This window comes from Podarcis liolepis, assembly GCF_965112155.1.
Source record: "Podarcis liolepis genome assembly, chromosome: 1".
Classification (NCBI taxonomy): Eukaryota; Metazoa; Chordata; class Lepidosauria; order Squamata; family Lacertidae; genus Podarcis; species Podarcis liolepis.
In genome coordinates this window covers 60655753-60675160 of record NC_139554.1, presented here as the reverse complement: position 1 = coordinate 60675160, position 19408 = coordinate 60655753, and the positions used below count along the sequence as shown (strand labels likewise).

Sequence of the window (19408 nt, the reverse complement as noted above, 5' to 3'; positions counted from 1 at the left end):
TCCTATAGATTTTGCAGCATAAAGAAACATAGATAGGGCCTGTTTTGTCTTAAGTGACCTACCGAGTATAGCTAAGGGAGGCAAATCACCAATATGACCTCTAAATGCACATTTTCTGTATTACATTCAGAGATTTGATGGTTCATCTCTCTTGTAATAATATTTAAATTATATTACACAGAACAGTGCTGAGCTTAAACAAATGGTTGGTTACATCCTAAGTTTAGCGTTAAATGTTGTCTTTGGACATGATAGGCTGTTCCTAGTAGTAAGGATATGATACCATGCAGAACAATAACATAACTTCTCTGCTGTTCTTTGCTTACCAACACAGGACTCCCCGGAAAGTGAATAGGTTCCATTGTCATGGAAACCGCTTCTGCATTCACAGTGGTACCACCCTGGGAGGTTAACACAACGTGAATGGTTGTGACATTCAATGATGCCCTCTGCACACTCATCAATATCTGCCTCAGAGAAAAACACAAGCCAGCCAGGATATTAATTTCCTTTGACAACAACATTTGCGATACTTAAACACACACACTCTTCTAGAGATAAACAAATATAATACATATTTTAATGAATGGGTGGGCAATCTATCAGCAGCACACTGGAATTTTACCATTCCTTACCCTAAGTTCACTCTCTGCAATCCTGAGGACTAAACATTTACATTCTTTAAAACAAATGCAGGGAAGTTCCAGAGGGTTTTAATCAAGACCCCCCACCCCAAGCTTTGGTGACAGCTAGTTGCCAATCTCTTTTAACACAGCAGAAAAAGAAACACCTTGTTTTAAACTCTTTAATCCCCTTATCTACATATATTGTTAATTACTATAAGGATTTGGAAGTGCAATTAAACGTTTAAGTAGGAATTTTTTTTAAAAAAAATCAACTAGAAAACTGCTCCTTAGTTTTGTGTAGAAACAGTTGGTTCATAGGTTGAATAATTAGATTACATATATACCAAAACGGAAAGCTATGATTATGGTAATGATTGAAAAGAATGTGCAAACTCTGTGAATTTAAAGTCAGACCTTTGTTAGAATATGCAGATTTGCAGGGGGGAAGTTAATTGCTGCTTATCTCCCCACCCCACCCCCTCAATGAAAAAGGGGACCTTCTGAGCGTGTGTGCATGTGTTTTGTTTTCTCCCACCAGTTTTTCCTGGGTTCAGCCATTTAAGTCTCTTCTGCAATTCTCATGCTGCAAAATGGAACTATTAGACTGAACCGAGGAATTTAAACAGATTGATGGGGAGAGCTTCCTGTATCACACGCGAGATCTTCAGGAGAGACAGTCCTCTCCAAGGGTGGTCTGGCACCTTCCCACCTCCTTTTTTTTTTTAGTTCCAACTGACAAAGCATGCCTGGGATCATGGGAGAGTCGCAAAGTCCCTTGGTCCCTGGCCCCTTGGTCTCTTTATAGATTTGGCCATGCAAAAGTGCCATTTGGAGGTTTTAATGCTCAGTAGTTGAGATAGCGTGAAGCTAGGAATTCTTGTCTGGCTCAGATTTTACTTCGTCTATGAGGTACCGGTAAATATTATGAGACCCTGAATTGAGTCTGGAGAATGATAGGTATCACTTTGAATTTCTGCACCTAAATGGAAAAAGGGGGCAGTGGAGAGAGAGAAAAAGAGAAGCAGGAGGCATCATTAGGGAAAGCGCGCCTCGGTTTAAGAACGGTTTTGGTTTAAAAATGGACTTCTGGAACGGATTAAGTTCTTAAACCAAGGTGCCACTGTACTAGCAAGCACTAATACAACATTCACCCAATCAGTATACGATCACCTTCCTTTCACATTCTCTACCATCAACAGGTAATCATTCCATCATCTCAGATCTGACAGTGCTCATTCATTCAGCAGGTTTTGTGTTTGCTGGGTCCATAAAATGTAAATACAAAATGTTAATCGTCCCTTATCAACTTCAACCCTGGCATTAAAGCTAATGAAGTTCTAACAAAGATGCCAGGCTAAGAGCAACCTTGGATTTTCAAAGGAAGTGGCAAGAGGGGATAGTGAAGTGACTCCCTCTTCCTACAGTTCCAAATCTCACCCAGAGGGAGGAAATGCACATCTTCCAACATAAAGAACGCAATAATCAGAACCAAAACCTATCAAATAGCATACAAAATCATGAAAAATCCATTTAACAGTAAAATGCAAAAAAGCCCTGCTATTTTTAATATTTTATTTTGTAAACTATTTAGAGATGTGATAAAGCAGCATAAAATATCTTAAATAAGAAAAAATGAATTACAAATTTAGATGTGATGGGATCCTGTAGGATCCAAAAATGCATTTATGTGTCCTCTTCTTCCTGCTTGGTGTCTAAAGGATTCCCCCAAACTCTGGCAAACATGCACAAAAAGGGAATTCTATAGTTGTCTGTTAGCTGCACATCTCTAAATACTTTCAACATAGACATGAGCCACATTTTAATGGTTGAAAATATCAGATTTCCTGCTTTCTTGATAACTCATGTTTCTACTCTGCCTTATAGCTTGTAATTTCAAAAACATTGTATCAGGACAAGTTAGAGAATATGACAAAAGAGGCAAATATATTTTAACAGCAGGTATGTGAGCAGCTGTAGATGCAATGAAGCAAATAAGAGCATACTTTTTATTTTTAAATTGGCAAGTCAGATCTCCCAAAGTACTCCAATAAACATGTGTTGCCTTTACAAAGGTTCCCACCCTCCAGTTCTTCTGCAATGTGGTGCTGATACAGAGCTCATAATCTATAATAAACTTGGCAGATTATTATTGCACCTGGAAGATAGTCTCCTCTGAGATTTTATGCTGTATGTTTTGGAAGGCAATGTTTAAAATTATCAAATTAATTTTATGTTAACCTTCAAGTAATTAAGAGGCTGTAAAATTTTTGAGGCTGTTCACAGGGAAAAATGGCTGAATCTTCTGTTTAGATAGAACTATTACAAAATCCTCACTTGGATGATTTGCAGGATCACTGCAGGGGGTATCACCAATAATAAATTAGTGTCTTTCATTAAAAAAAAGAGCTGTTTTCATTCACTGGGAATTACTTCTATCCAAAGAGGCAAGATTAAGAGCAATCTGAAAATAAATTCCTTCTCTTCAGATTAAGTACCGGTTTACACATGGCCGGGGCATGTGATTTTGTTCATATGTTGCTTTATCCACAGACCACAGGAATGAGTCTTGGATTCAAGGACCTTTAGTTGCAACAGAAACTAGAGCTTATTGGTGCAATCTGTGCAGCAGCACCACAGTTCTCATTGCAGGCTCATATGCAACAGCAGTGAGCACACAAGATAAAGACTCCAGATGAATGACATTTGGTCCGTTTTTAGCTTGTGGTGGTGGTGGTGGTGGGGATTGAGCTCTGTTGTCAGGGACCGGTGTGGTGTGTGGTGGAGGCAGAGGACCAGGGGAGTGAACCAGGAGAGAAGACCAGTGATATATGGGTGTAACACCACCCAAAATGCAGGAGCCAGGGGAGGAGGGAGATTCAAGGTAGTCAAAGGTGGAGGAAGGTGTGCAGAATGTGGCAGAAGAAGAAGGGATGATTCAGGTGAGGGACGGTTCAGTAGTTTCCCCACCTTCCCGCACTCCAATGTTTCCTAGAACCAGAAGGGACTTGAAAAGGAAAGAGCAGCAGCAACTTCTGTGCAGGAGAAGTCTCAAGTTTCAGGCACACAACCCATCAGAGGAGGGTATATAAACTGGAGGAGGGGAGGGGCTGCAACTGCGATAGGGCCCAGACCTGTGGACAGCTGCCTAGAGACTGGAAGCATATGAGTGTGTATCTGGAGCACGGTGGAAGTTGCTGTGTTTCTCTTGCCAATAAAGAGTTAACTATCAGATGTGTGTCTTCCTTATCTGGGATGGGCCATGACATCTGTTGATGGGTTAATTGAACTGGTTGTTATGTGTTTGCTATGGATTTTTACTACTGCTAGATGGGATTTTATTGTTGCTAGGTGGGTTTCATTATTTTATTTGTTCAGGGTCAAACTTTGATTTATATTCTCATTGTTTTGTATGTCACCTAGACACCCACTCTGAAGCTCACTGCACAAATAAATTAATTGTTAGGATAGCTGTAAACCTCAGAAAAGAGGGCTTGTAATATTATAAATGGAAACAGATTTCAGGTAAGGTTGATGATGGCACCCACATTCCATTTAATACAACCCCTGTTCAACTATAACATTAATATGTGAGTGAAGAACAGGAGAAAAGGAGCAGAAATCATATACCATGTCAGCATTTTTTCAGCAGGAACTTGCTGGAACTCAGTTCTGGCACCTCTCAGGTGGGTGCCATTGTCATTATAAGAGAACAAAGGAGGTGTTCATGGTGAGTTCCAGCACCTCTTTTTCTAGAGAAATAGCCCTGACAGTGTTCATTGCCGAAACCTGTTTTAAACTGTGCTATTGTCTGTTTTACATCACTTCATCTCAATGTGTACAAGTTGCAAAAATCAAACAAGTGTCAGAATGCTTTATAAATCCTAGTTCTATGGGAATTTCATTGTGCATTGACAAGAAAAAGAATTGTGGGTAGGGCAATAATTAAAAATGTGCACTTTAAAAACACCTTGCATGATTTCTAAATATTAGGTGAGCTTTTAAGGAGTTTGTTTGTAGACTTCAGTGCTGCCATGGGTGCTGCTGTGTGCTTGCCTTTGGATAATCTTGTAACGTTACCTTTTATAGCACCAGTAGGGCCAAGATATATCTGGATCACCAGCTCTAAGTCTTATTATTTATTTCTGTATATTTATTTCTGCTTTGCAGATTAGCCACCAGCTTCATTCAGATCACATTTATATTACAAAATGCCCTAATAAAAGGAAAACCCTTCTGTTATTTAGCGCCAATTCATTGTTATTTTTAATCTTGCCATAGTAACAAAATGTAAAAATGGTCACTTGGTATTCACTCTAGAATAGTCCAATATGATAATTTGACATAGCAAGCAAGCAGCCACACTGTAATCTCATGATTTATCATTTTGCCTTATGATATATTTAGCCTGGTGATGCTTTCAATTCTGCTCTTGCAGCCTCTACTGCTGCTCTTCCTGTTAGCTGGAGAAGTTAATTTCAGCTTACGAATGCAGCACAAAGCTAGCTGCCCATTACTATGGTTTGTGTGGCTTAAAATATTAAGCCTTCTCCAAGACAGTTTTCCTAGAAGTGGAATTTATCATGATCTATTCATGTGCTGCCGCTGATAGAACAAGTTAAATCCTATTGAGTAAGTCCAGCTGCAGACCATTTACACACAAACTCCCCTTTTTCTTTCTTCCTTTTGTATTATAATTCCCTAGCATTCTGATGTAAAGATTGCTTCCATGGATCAGTCTCCATCTGACCTCTCTAAATTCAATTTTCATTTTTTCATTTGCAAAAATCAATAGAATTTTCCTGCAGTTCACTCTTGTGGCCCAGTAACATTGAAAATATATTTGATTTAGATTTATGGAGATAGATGTTAACTGCTTGGTAGATTGCTCCCACAACATTTAAAACATGAGGAACTCTGGGTCCTTGTTAACTTCTCTGAATTATGGAGAAAAGGGTCAAACAGTGCAATGTTATGTAAATTATTTTAGGAAAGTGAAGTATAGGACTGGATTACTTTTAAAGTAGATCACTGTCACATGTCAGAATTGCAACATTATCTATCTGATGAAAGAGCTGAGGTTAGAATTGAAAACTTAATATCTATTTGGAAGATACAAGAAGGGTTGTTAATGTACCCTTCATGTCAAACTCCAGCACTTACACAAAAGCTAAAGGGGGGAGGATCAATGAAAAGGGCCTCAAGCTAGGCATATTTTCATTCTGACTAAACCAAATACAGACAATATGTCACTGCTGAGCTGACACATAGTGGAGGGTGATATGAATGGATTCCTTGCTTCATCAAACACTGGATAAGAGTGATTCAAAGAACACAATAATAATAATCCTCTACAAACTGGAATGAGCAACACAGTGATTATTTATGAATAATACTTTTGATACTTGTACATACCACTTTCAGTATTCAAAGCACAACACATACAGCATTACTGTATCCATTACAACAACTTTGTAATGTAGATTCATATAATAACCACGATTTTCTCTTTTGATTGGTCCAAAATACTACTGTTGAACTGAATCATGACTAGATGAAAGGAACATATCTTGCCAGTCCTAGCTTGACTGGCTGCCATTTTTTTCTATGCACAAACCAAAATGTTGGTGCTTACCTTTAAACCTGCATATGGATTGAGAGACAAATACATGAAAGATGGCCTTTGCCCACATGGAGGTGCCTGCATGGCAGGGTTAGCTGAATAAATGGTTCTGTCAGTTGTGACACCTTACCTATGGAACACTGTTTTCTTAATGTCTTCTGGGTGCCAAACGAAATCTTTCTATTTATCCAGGCCAAACTAAATGATATGTGAAATGCATGATCATACATGGACTGCAGTACATGAGAAAAATATCAATTAACCATTCTTTCTAGCTGCAGTAATGATGAAAATCACAGCATTGGGAGAAAGGTTTGCCACTTCACTGCACAACAAAAACCCCATCCTGATCATCCATCCCATCGGCAACTTAAAGTGTGCAAATGAAAGAAGAAAGAATTTTACGTGAAATGTTGTCATTTAAGTCTGGCCCTTAAATATTACTTGAACTGATCCATAATCCAATCAATCAATCAATCAATCAATCAATCTAATCTCTGCTGTGGGTTAAACCACAGAGCCTAGGACTTGCCAATCAGAAGGTTGGCGGTTCGAATCCCCACAACGGGGTGAGCTCCCGTTGCTTGGTCCCTGCTCCTGCCAACCTAGCAGTTTGAAAGCACGTCAAAGTGCAAGTAGATAAATAGGTACCGCTCCAGCGGGAAGGTAAACTGTGTTTCTGTGCGCTGCTCTGGTTCACCAGAAGTGGCTTAGTCATGGCTGGCCACATGACCCAGAAGCTGTACGCCGGCTCCCTCAGCCAATAAAGTGAGATGAGCGCCGCAACCCCAGAGTAGGTCATGACTGGATGTAATGGTCAGGGGTCCCTTTACCTTTACCTTTACTTGTACTTCCAGTTTACTTGGTAACCCCCCTCCCCGGGAAAAGCTAATGTTTGAATAGCAGCTGGTTAAGGAACAACATTGAGCAGATGCCATGATTTGATTTTATCTGGACTGTGTGTTGATATGGCAGCTAGCTGCAGTGGAAGGCTCCTGGACTGATTCGGCAGAAACACCAGTTTGTGAAGAGAGGATGTGAATTTACAAAGGGGAATCTTGGACTACAGATTTGGACTATAAAGAAGAAGAGTAAGACATAAAATCCACACAGAAACATTTTATTTGGACTTAAACTCACTTGCAGAATGAACGCAGAGGCTGTTGGAAATAATGAAGTATTAACATCAGAATGTATTAAGGGAATTATTGTAATATTTTGAAATGCAGTAGAACTATGAGATGATTAGGATTCCCTCCGATCTCAAAGCATGGGAAGTCAACTAAAAAATAATAATTTATAATTAGGCATAACATTGGGATTTGTTTGATTATTGGATAATTTGTATAATTTGGAATATATAGTTTGGTTTGATTGGAAAATTTTAATAAATATTATTTTTAAAATTCAATCAATCCACTTAATATGCTTTCAATGCTCTGCTGTTTTAAAATGTTTTCAACAGTTGATTATATTGTTTTGTTTTGATTGTTTCATATTTCTGTCAACAGAGTGGTACTGAAGGATAGGATTTAAATATTCTAAAGATTAAAAAGATTGAAAGTGTTGCAGACAGGATGCAGCGGCTGAATGGAAGTAGCTTGCCTAAGATCACACGGTAAGTTCATAGCACTACCTGAGTTGTGGTGCGGTCTCTTACAGAGAAATGCAGGCTCTGCCTATTATGAGCATCCCAAACAGCAGGCAGTAGCCACCAACCGGTGGCATCCTCACCAATGGTAGCCAGCAAAAATTCCTCAAAATGAAGTGTTGGATCCTGTGCCAACCGTGTGGCTGACATTTGACAGCAAAGGACCTGATCCAGGCCTCTCTGCTGCTTCAGCCTGGGAGAAGTTAGGGGGTTGGACTGGATGAACCTTGGGGACCTTTTGAAATCTACAATTCTATGAAGAAGTATTTCCCCCTGTTCCTGTCTTCTAGCTTGGCTGGTGTGAATGGTGGGGCTGTGCAACTGCCACTCTATCAAGCCCCACGGCTGCTGGCCAAGGGCTTGGATTGACGCCTTTGCCACAATGCTCATTGACATCAGTTTACTTCAGAGGCCCTTTTCTACTCACGTGGGCTCCACAAACATTTTCCACGTTTCTAAATCACATATGGGGCCTACATTAGTAGAACAGCTTTTTCATTTGATATCTCTCTGACTCATGAATGGCAACAGAGATGGCAATGTGGGATAGGAATGGAGCTAGTGCACTCATTATGCCACAGCCACCCCATCACACAAGGTATTTAGCATGCCTGAAAACAGGGCTCATTTGCTGTATTAAGTTTTGGATTTGATATCCCACCTTTCACTCCCTTTAAAGCGGCTAACATTCTCCTTTCTCTTCCTCCCCCACAACAAACACTCTGTGAGGTGAGTGGGGCTGAGAGACTTCAGAGAAGTGTGAGTAGCCCAAGGTCACCCAGCAGCTGCATGTGGAGAGCGGAGACGCGAACCCGGTTCCCCAGATTACGAGACTACCGCTCTTAACCACTACACCACACTGGCTCTCAACACAGAATTCATCTCTAGTCCTTTACTGTTCCCCATGATTCCTGTTCAGGTGCTTTATGAATAAGGCAGCTATTCACAGATTCTATTGCATGTTAAATACTTTTTCTATCATGAACATAGCTTTGCTAACAGGTTGAACAACGTCACCCTGTAGTGACTTTTTAAGTACTTTTTTAGTCAAGTGCAATATTGTTTTGTTTTGTTACGAAATAGGAGAAGAACTGAATTTTGAGGAGGCTGCATCAAGATGCCAACCCTGTCCTTTGAGAACAGGCCCATTCTGCTAAAAAAAAAACCCAAGCACTTTAGCAGTTTGCATTATTTATAAAGTTATTTATGCAGGCATGATAGGACAATTTGCCTCAAAAAATAAAACATGATGGTTTCAGAACCTAGTAAAAAACAAAGAATTAAAACAAGTCATTCTTTTAAAATGCTTCATCATCTTCCTGCCACACTAAATATACTGAAGGAATGTTCTGTTAGGTTGTATAATACCAAGAAAATATAAAGTTTTAATGAGACAGAAGTGGGTTTTTCAAAATCACAGCCTTTGTTCATAAAAATCTTAAAGAGGGTTGCTGCTTGCATTAAAATAAATCGTATGTCATTTCTCTCTGGCTTTCGGTTGAATAATTAATTAAATCATAGGACCAGCAGTAGCAGGTGATCAGATCCCAGCCAGGCTAGGATTCTACAAACATCAGCTCCAGAATAATGTAACCAAACTGAATAGAGGAGAAGGGAAAACTCAATCACATAGAAATGCTTTGGCTGCTAATATGCAAAGAATGGAATGGCTCTGATTATTTGGCTCAATAGCTTTCCAAAGACTTATTAGAATACCTCAAGCCATTACCAAGAGACAACACTAATATTTCCTAACATTTCACAAATAAAAAAAGAGGCACTCTTGTGCGCTTAAGGTGCTTCCTTCCTGCGCTGCTCCTTTTGCCAGGCCAACTCTTTGTCCTCCTTGATAGTGGCCTGAGGTGGAAAGAGGAAGGGCTAAGGGTTTAGTAGGGTTGGCAAGGGGTAGAGGGTTTGGTTCTTAAGGAAATCAGCCCTGAGTGCTCACTGGAAGGACAGATCGTGAAGCTGAGGCTCCAATACTTTGGCCACCTCATGAGAAGAGAAGACTCCCTGGAAAAGACCCTGATGTTAGGAAAGATTGAGGGCACAAGGAGAAGGGGACGGCAGAGGACGAGATGGTTGGATAGTGTTCTCGAAGCTACCAGCATGAGTTTGACCAAACTGCAGGAGGCAGTGGAAGACAGGAGTGCCTGGCATGCTCTGGTCCATGGGGTCACGAAGAGTCGGACACGACTAAACGACTAAACAACACCAACAACAAGAGGGTTTGGTGAGGTGAGGTAGGGAGTCACTGAAGGGGATAAGCAGGTTTGGCAAGATTAGCGAAGGATTGGAGTTTTGGGTAAGGTGTATGTGGGGGTTTGACAGGGTCAATGAGTTAAGCAAGCAGGGACGCAGCCCCTAGTATTTAAATATTAATTTAAGTCGTTCTCATATTTGATGGCCACCAGGACACATTCTGCATTCCTTAATGGACCTTTAAAGATTATGCTAAATTAAACAGTAACTTCAGGATACAAAAAAGCTTCACCCTGATTTTGCTATCCAGTTCCTAAGGTTGCTAAAGCTTCCAGTTTATCCCCCCTGCATTTTGCTATGCATGCTGATATAGAAACAGTGGATATTGGCAGATATCCCACATACATAATAAAGAATCCTAACACTCTCCGTATTAAGTTTCTCTATTTTTTAAAAAATGAAACATTTCTTGCTCTTTAAAGAGCTGAAATTAAAGAACAAAGGGACAGATATATATTTTTGACAAAGGCAAGCAGGCTGGCACTGAAGAATTAAGGGAAAGTTTGTCAAGAAGGAAACTAACTGTTTTAGAAACAGAACAATCTCCTTAAGTGGGACATGGCAGGCATCCAAAATCTTAACAACTCCAGGTTACAAAAACATGACTATTATATATGTTTGGACCAACGTTGGGGTCCACATTCAATTTCTTATTCAATAATCTGCTGCCCCCAAAGTTACAAAAATGTATGTGTGGTTGTTCAACTCTTATCCCCCTTCCCCACTTCCCTTCCTTCCTTTCCTTTTTTCTTTTTAAATAGAGTCAAGCCCCAACCCATTTCATTAAACCATTCTGAGTTGGTCGACTTTGAACAGAAAGCAATTCTCCCAATTGGGTGCTGCTTCAGACATCAATAATTCCAATTAAGCCAATACAGAGATATGACTACATCCTTTTGCTAAGCAATTTTAAAAAGACACAACTGAAATAAATGGAAAATCCTGCAAGAGAAGCTAAGGGACTTGTCAAGTTTTATTATTAATAATAATAAAGCTTTTCAAATATATGACACGTGTTCAAAGAAATGTACTTTAGTTATAATAGATTGTTGTGAAAGAAGTAAAAAGATACAGCTATATTTTATTTATCTTGTTGTTAAGCCTCCTCTTGTTGTTGTTCAGTTTAACAAACCCTTAATATTCCTGCTTCGTTGAAACTGAGGCCTGATTCCTATATAAATGGACACCACAATTTCTTACGGCTTCATGCATGAACACACTATTACTTTCAGCACACCCTGTAAATATTTCTATTAAAAAGGCTGTGTCTGGGGCGATGGGTCACCTCTGATTTTTTATTTATTTTGTGATGTCTATGTCACATATACTAGTCATAACTTGATCTCATAGTTTCTGAGCAATGAAGTAATGAACAAATGTGTATCATTATATACATACCCTCAGGAATGAATTAAAAGTGAGGAGGGAACAAAGTTCTCTTTAAGGAGCCTACACCTATGAATGATTTGTACTGTGAATTTTACCGGAGTGTGAACATCCATTTCCTGAACATTTTTGTCTGTCATAGAAAGGATTAATACACCCTCTCCACAAAGTAGATATGCTAGCAAGAATTCACTGAAAGTATTTTGTGCAATATTCTCCTTTTGAAAAACAGACTTGGGAGTAAGGCACACCTTCTTGAATGTCATCCACAGAACTTTCTAATGCTGTTTGCTTGTTGCTTCCTATGTAAATGCAGCCAATGTTTGTTCACATCTCCTTCTCTTACCTGCAAGCAACACCCCTCTAATCAAAATTAGCATTGTGTCCTATGATTTATTTGTGTCCTATAATTTACTTGAGCAAACATCTACAAAGTGATAAGAACCCAAAGCATATGCCAGTTTGGGACACTGCTTGTTTTTGTTCGCTTGTTTGTTTTTACTTAAAAAATTATTTTAATACTGCTTTTTGGTCCCAAAATTGTTTACCCAGAAGATGGAAACAAACAAACAAAATAAAAAATCAAAGCCTTTTAAAAAATTAATAAAAAGAACAGTGTGTGATAGGGATGGCTAGAGACCGTCCCACTGTATTTTTCTGTATTTTTCACCTGCTTAGAGACTCCAGTCAACAGGGCCTGTTGGTAGAGGATGGCTGTGAAGGGACAACACAAGCAGCTTCCCCTCCCTGTGCAGCGACCTGATAAAGCAGATAGGAAATAGCTAGGATGAAATGTAGCTTTGGGGCTTGAGGCTTTAGAACTTCTTATAACACGTGAGGGAGCAGGAGCAAAAGACAAGCAGGGAGAAAATGCTTGGAGAAGGTTGCAATGGTTGGCTGGCAAAAGGGAGGGGAACAAAACTACAGCAGGGGCAGTGGATTTTGTTTCACCACCTGAGATGAAATGGGATGTACTGCCATGCCGCTGAAGCATCCCTTACCTAGGTTGCGCAGCAGTGCCTGCAAAGCTCTTGAGAGATTTTAGGAGATTTCCCTGTTTGTCTAAACACTAGCAGCGAAGGGCTGAGCTTCATCTGCCTTGGGAGTAAATTCCACAACCAGGGTGTTTCCACAGAAAAGACTCTGTGTTTTTCTCCAACCAACCAAGCAAACCTTTCTTGGTGGAGAGATTTAACAGTCCTCTAAATTTGATCTCAACCTACATGCATTTTCTCCCTGCTTGTCTTTGTCTGCAGGTAGGTTACCTAGCAAGGAGTGCATTGTAAGCTGCTGATCATATTTCAGTTATTAGTTCCAAGCTTTCATGTTTCTGAAAGGTTCAGTGCAGCAGCAGATGATGTGTTGGGGCTGCGCTGCTCACCTGACCTCCTTCCTGTTGTGTCACTGCTGTATACCAAGATGGAGAGGGAAAGGGCTAAGGCAAGGGCACTATAGTGCAAATGTACAGGAAGGAACAGTGGATTGCCTCCACCAGCACTTTTGCATCACATTGACCTCACCACTGCCTCATCCTTCCTTGTCATTACCCTACAGCTAGATGGAGGTCAGGTGAGTGGCAAAGCCCAAGACACTGCCCATTGCTGGTTTGATGGCCACATTTCAAAGTACACACACACACTCCAATAACAGTGAGTTGCTGGATTAGATTAGATGCAGTACCATTTTTCTATCTGCCTGATAGAATTATATAAACTTAGGACTGCTAAAGTTTGGTTCCAGCCCCAAAAGTTCTTCAACCAAAACATTTTGGAAACTGAAAAAACAACAACAATCTAGCACTTGAAGTACAATCACTTGGCAATAAATACAAACACACATCTTAATTATATAGATAGCTCTAATGCCACTGATCCATGGCTGCTGGGAGAAGGTCACAGACATTAAGATTTTGCCTTCAACTAAGTATAAATCAGTGATGTCTTCCTGTAATTTAATAACCAATCCACAATTCCCCTTAGTCTGCAGTACGCTCTGTGTAATTGGTGGCTAAGAAGCTGATGCATCACTGTAGGGTTAAGGGGTTGAGCAAATATGGGAGAATACTAGTTTATTTCTACTTATATTGTAGCTATGCTGAAATGAATAGAGAACTGAATCCTGATAGAATTAATGCTACAAGTGTTTTCTCAATGAAGGAACTGCTAAGCTTACACTGCATTACCTTTTGGGTTTTGTCTTGACTCTATGCTTAAACCAGGGAGTCTCTCCCTCCCTCCCTCTCTGTTGAATACTTTTGTATTTAACTGCAGCATAAATAATTACACTGATGTATGCTACTAAAGGACCAGTCCACTGGTGCGGCTGAAAGCCTAGCAACTTTTGGTGCTGCCTCCTTGAAATTTCCCTCTCCATGTAATCATGAGAATTGGTGCTCATCACTTTCCTGGTTAGTGTCTGATGTGGATCCTCACTCTCCACCTCCTTCTCGGCCAGCCAGACCCACATGGTTGCTGGCAAATGCCCCTCAGCTGTAGCAACCATGGGGGCACTACCTCCCAGCCAGTAAGCCAGGTTCAAATGTACAAATTAGGGCCCAGGTCTCGCAGAATTCTTTTGCTGGCTGGCCGGACATTGGTCACAGCCATGACCAGCAGGATTTTGCTGATTTCCTTCTTCCTTCCAGTGTGTTTTCCTTTTGTGTTACATCTTTTTAGATTGTAAGCAATTTCAAGTTATTTGTAAACTTCTCTGGAGCCCTTTTTGTTGGAAGACAGGAACAATTAAAAAATCCCCAAATAAGTAAGACATATCCTTAGACTCAAGCATGTTGTCAGTTGAGACATGTCTTTCTATTCATTCTTTCCTGTCGTTTCTAAAATACTGCTTATCCCTATTTTGTCTTGCCTCATTCACTCACTTTCCATTGTTATCCAGGAAACTATTCATTTGCCAACACACAGAAATTTTAATCAAATGTTTGCAGGAATTGTCAGGTTTTATTTTGAAGTATTTATATACGACCCTTCATAATATTGGTCAGGGCTACATATCTATACAGGTAACTTTTTCTGTCTACATGTTGAGAAGCCTGAATATTCCTAACCCTGCTGTGCCACTGAAGGGGGAAGGGGGGGGGGAGAGCGGCTGACAATGAAGATTCTGCTCAGCAGCCTCTTCCAGCTACCCTTAAGCTTTCCTATGGACCATGAAGCTCTTCTTTCTTTTGTATGGTGTGCTTGAGTATGCTGCTTCAGTTGACTCCCCTTGATTGATTTTGTCTGGGTGGTTGCCTAGTCCCTGGCCACCGCTGGTGTTTTAAAGGCCTGTTTCACGCTTCCTTTGTTTTCCCTTCAGCTTGTTACACTATAGATGCTGAGTTCATATGGGAGGCACAGATGAGCACTTTGGAGTCACCATGTTGTGAGCTTGTCAGCTGATGGGCTTCCATTGTGCTGGCAGCAATAATAATCTTAATGCTCTGCATCCGATATGATGAAGGCTTCTGCAGTGCTTATGTGAGGTTATTTGCCCAGAAAAGCTGAAGATGAATGAGGAGAGATCATCTTGAGGGAGGCATTGTTTGGCTGACTTACATGCAAGTAAGCTACTGGGGCTGTTTTAGCCTCTTTAATGTGCCAGTGGGAGATATTGGATCAAGAGAGCAGTAGGAAAGATATGAACAAGTCTGCCTCTAACAATGCTTTAAGGGAGATATATTTCACAATAAGCCTTTGCTTGGTTTTTATTGCTCATTTACCCATTTTTATACTTTCCTGTTCTCATTCTCTCTCTTCCCCCTTCAATATTCTACTGTTCCAAATGTAGATGCTAGTAAAAAATAAAATAGAGTGGTTTATACACACAGGAAAGGAGTATTTCTGTGGAACTAATTTCTTATATTTCAGGGTTTTAATATGTCTTTCTCTTAAGAATCAAATTCAAAGATCAATGTATGGTAAGCTCCAAAGCTTGTAGCAAACAAGCTGCATTCTTTAGGGTATATGCTCACGGGCATCTACGCTTTATTCCAATGCCTTGTTAAAAATGATTCCTTTGCAAATCTTGCCAGTCAGTAATAAATAATAAGGAACTAATAACATATTTATAAAGAAAAAAAAAAAAGTAAAAGCAAGGGTAGAATGCCACTGCCCACTTATTGCAATGTCAAACCATGGGGCTTATGTCTATGTTTATCTGAGTGAGCTGCACTGCGCTATTAAGCTTCTGGGCTTAATTCAGTGCTTCTTAGTTAAAACACCCCTGGTCCAACAAGAAGCAGGGGTTTTCCAATCTTGGTCTTGAATTATGTCCCTACCTGCAGCTAGATGGTTTTAAAAAAATGGTTAGGGCTGACCAAAACTATGTTTCATCTGGCAATAAAATAAAACAAAAATAGAGTGTCAAAAAGCAATACCCCTTCCCAATGATTTTTCAACCTCTTTGCAAATATATTTGTCTATTCATTTACATTGCCCCCCACTCCCATTTTCAATTGCCTTCACAATGGTATCATGTGATTCATTATCATTTTAGATTACACATGTGATTAATCCAGGAAAGAGAATGTAGCTATCCAAGGATACAAGATTCTGATATTCAGGGGGAAAGCAACACAATGTGAATGTTTATACTAAGTGTTGTCTACGAAAACCAATGTTAAATACATGAATTCACTGAATGTGTCTTTCCCCCACCTTTACAAAGAATAGCAGCAAGGTGCCCTGATCAGTTTTTGAATGATTGATGTCAATGTTACCTTCTCTCCCAGTGGGAACAGCAGCTTGGGGAGTGGTGATCACTGACACCATGACAAGGGGAAAATAGTTAACAAAACTTTCCTGCAATCCTGATCCAGGATGTTAAGTGCATCCACTTATTTTATGCAGCATCCAGTTTGGCCCCCCATTATTAATCCTTATCATCTTCTGAATAGGAAGCATTATTATAAGGTAATAGGTCTTGTGCTGATCAAGGTTCTGCCCATCTGCCCATCTTTAAGGTATGTTTGCAAAATTCAAAACACTTTCTCAAACACTTCTTCCCTTTTAATATTCTAGTATGTATGTAATGGTTTCAACATTTTATTTAAAGCAAAAGAAAGTATGTTGCAAAGTTATTCAGTTTTATATATCCAGTGGCTCTGTAAACCCATCATCACTGAGAAGTTTCTGGCAACTTGATCTAATATTGGAAAATTAAACAATATATTAGAATGACAAGGGGGAAAATACTCCTTTTCATTTCTGAAGGCTAAAATAACATCTTGAGTGAAAATGTAATTGCCTAAAAGAGAAGTTTCCCTGGGTTTACTAATCTTACCCTTGAAATACTGGTACAGATGAAGGCAGAAGGGGAAAATAGATGGGTGGGTTTTTTCCCCTTTCAAATTATTAATGAGGATGCTTCTAGCTGCTTCTAGAGCCAACTTTGGGGTGGGTGGGTGGGTGGGTGCAGAAGTAAAGAAGCCCCATTGCACAAGGGGCAGATCCTCTGCACCCCTAGTTTGAATTCAAGATAACAACTCAAAGTAAGCATCAGGAGTGCACTGCTAATCCTTTTGCATTTTAATAGCAGCTTGAAGAATCCCAGATCTGATGCAATATATGTTCACAGGCAAGGGAAAGGTGGGCATGGTTTGCCCAAAATGGCCTTACAGAATGATTTCATCCCCACTATCTCATTTTCAGAATACAGTGGTACCGCGGGTTAAGTATTTAATTCGTTCCGGAGGTCCGTAATTAACCTGAAACTGTTCTTAACCTGAAGCACCACTTTAGCTAATGGGGCCTCCCGCTGCTGCCGCACCACCAGAGCACGATTTCTGTTCTCATCCTGAAGCAAAATTCTTAACCTGAAGCACTATTTCTGGGTTAGCGGAGTCTGTAACCTGAAGCGTATGTAACCTGAAGCATATGTAACCTGAGGTACCACTGTATATATTTGCCTGAGGCAGAAGAATAAGCAACTGTATAAAGAAATCAACCACCACCACCACCACCAAAGATATACAACCACCACCACCACCACAAAAGATATGCTATCCCATCAATACTGTCTTTGTGGGGCAATGTGATGTGACGCCCTTTGGATCTCTGTGAATAGTGTAGTATGGACTCATACTATGGGGTAGGAAATGCCTAATCTTATTCTAACCTTAAGGAAATTATATTGTTTCTGCGAAGTATACTAAACGTGCAATACCTTTGTGAAGCTGTTCTTTTCACATGCAGCGTGTGCAAAAGCCATAAGGAGGCTAGCATTTCTGTTAATTTGGTTTTGAAATCAGTGTGGTAATCTGTTTCGTGGCTTTTTGTTTCCTTCTTTACAGTTTAAGGGAAGTGAATATAAGAGAAGCAGTGCAGTATGCATAATTGGCTTACTGCTACAATGGAGGCCATACCCCTGACACCGAGAACAATTGCTAGCTGTGCTGGTTGATGGTTTTAAATTGAAAACAGTGTTTATCATTTCCAGGAAGAGCGCAACTATTTCTATGTGCAGTTAACAACTTGGAACCCATTTATTGCCTTCTTTATAATTTAAATTTGCTACTATTTTATTAATTAAATTTAGGGAGTTTTTTTTTATTTCTCTGCGAGTTCAAAGTGCTGTAAAAACAATAACCTGCCATGCTCATGGAACAAGATTACAGATTCTGACTATGCTACCAGTCACTTAAAAATACTAAAGGGGATTATTCCTCACCAAATACATGTGCTGGGTATAGTATTGTTAGTACAAAATTTGAAACTTCAGGTGAATCAAGGTCAATAAAACTGTGACACATGATAAAATAGTCCTGTTTCTTTATTTCAGTCATTGGCAATAACATTTATTAAAATATTTATAATACAGTACAAAGGCAGCAGAATTATCAGCAATATATGTTCAACTAACAGTGCAAGACTATGCACATCTACTCAGAAGCAGTTCTTTTTTCCAAGAAAAACAGGTGCTGGAACTCACTATGAAGTTGTTACAGTAAGTTGCCAGGCGCCTCTGGGAAGCCCTGAACAGATGCAGGTGCCCTTGGTTCTGACACAGGTCAGTTAAATGCGCCTGCACCTCCCTTGTATAGGCCTGGCTGGAAAGCTTAAAGCATGCCACTGCTATACAGGTGACGGATTGAAGAAAAGGAAATATGGATTGGCCCCACCCCATAGCTTGACCAATAGCAGCTAAGAGCAGCTAGGAGCTCAGTGGAGTCATAGATCGAAAAAAGTGTAGACTCACACATGCTGACCAGCTTCCATTTTGACTTGAAATGTTCATTTTGGGCTTCTCAGAAGTATGTAAAGGCAAAAAGTAGGCGAAAGGAGCACTGGCCTACAATGGAAACCACCTGAGAGGTGCCAGAACTGTGCTCAAAAGTAAGTCCCTGTGAATTCCATTGTCATTACTCCTAGGTAAGTCTGTATGTACAATTGATGTGAGCTATAGTCCTCATTGGCCTCCCCTGCTTTAATACAATCAGAATTCCTCCGAACTATTTCTCATAGGCATTTTTTTAGAGTTAAAATTACAGCATGAAGTATTTACTGTGTTCAGTGTTTCAAAGGTTAGCTACATCAGGTGTAGACATTAGGATTCTGAGGTATTATTTCGAAAGCACATAATCCTCTCCTCCATTTTTTAAAAAGTTTGTGTGCCTTGCCTTTCTGATCAACTCAGTGAAGACGTTATATTTTGAACATTTGAATATAAGTAACTTTGCACTTGTAAGTAATTTTAAAAGATAACTTATTTTATGGGGAGCTGCACTGCCATGGAGAAAGGGCTGTAGATCAGTGGTACTCCCTTGCATGCAGAATATCCTAAGTTCAATCCCTGACATCTCCAGGTAGGGCTGGCAGAGACTTCCATCTGAAACCTTGGAGAGCTATTGCCAGGAAGCTAGCTGGA

The 19408-nt window shown here is 39.9% G+C and overlaps 1 protein-coding gene across 4 annotated transcripts in view; it reads right to left on the bottom strand.

Annotated features, from left to right (window-relative positions):
• Window positions 1–19408, bottom strand: part of NELL1 (neural EGFL like 1) — a 373450-nt gene that overhangs the window by 37230 nt on the left and 316812 nt on the right. For 2 of the 4 annotated variants that reach the window (XM_083463723.1, XM_083463722.1), the window contains one exon: window positions 327–467. The exons of the other annotated variants lie outside the window; for them this stretch is intronic. In XM_083463723.1, the coding sequence (XP_083319849.1) occupies window positions 327–467 (141 nt within the window). The remainder of the gene's footprint in view (window positions 1–326; window positions 468–19408) is intronic. 4 annotated transcript variants of the gene reach the window in all.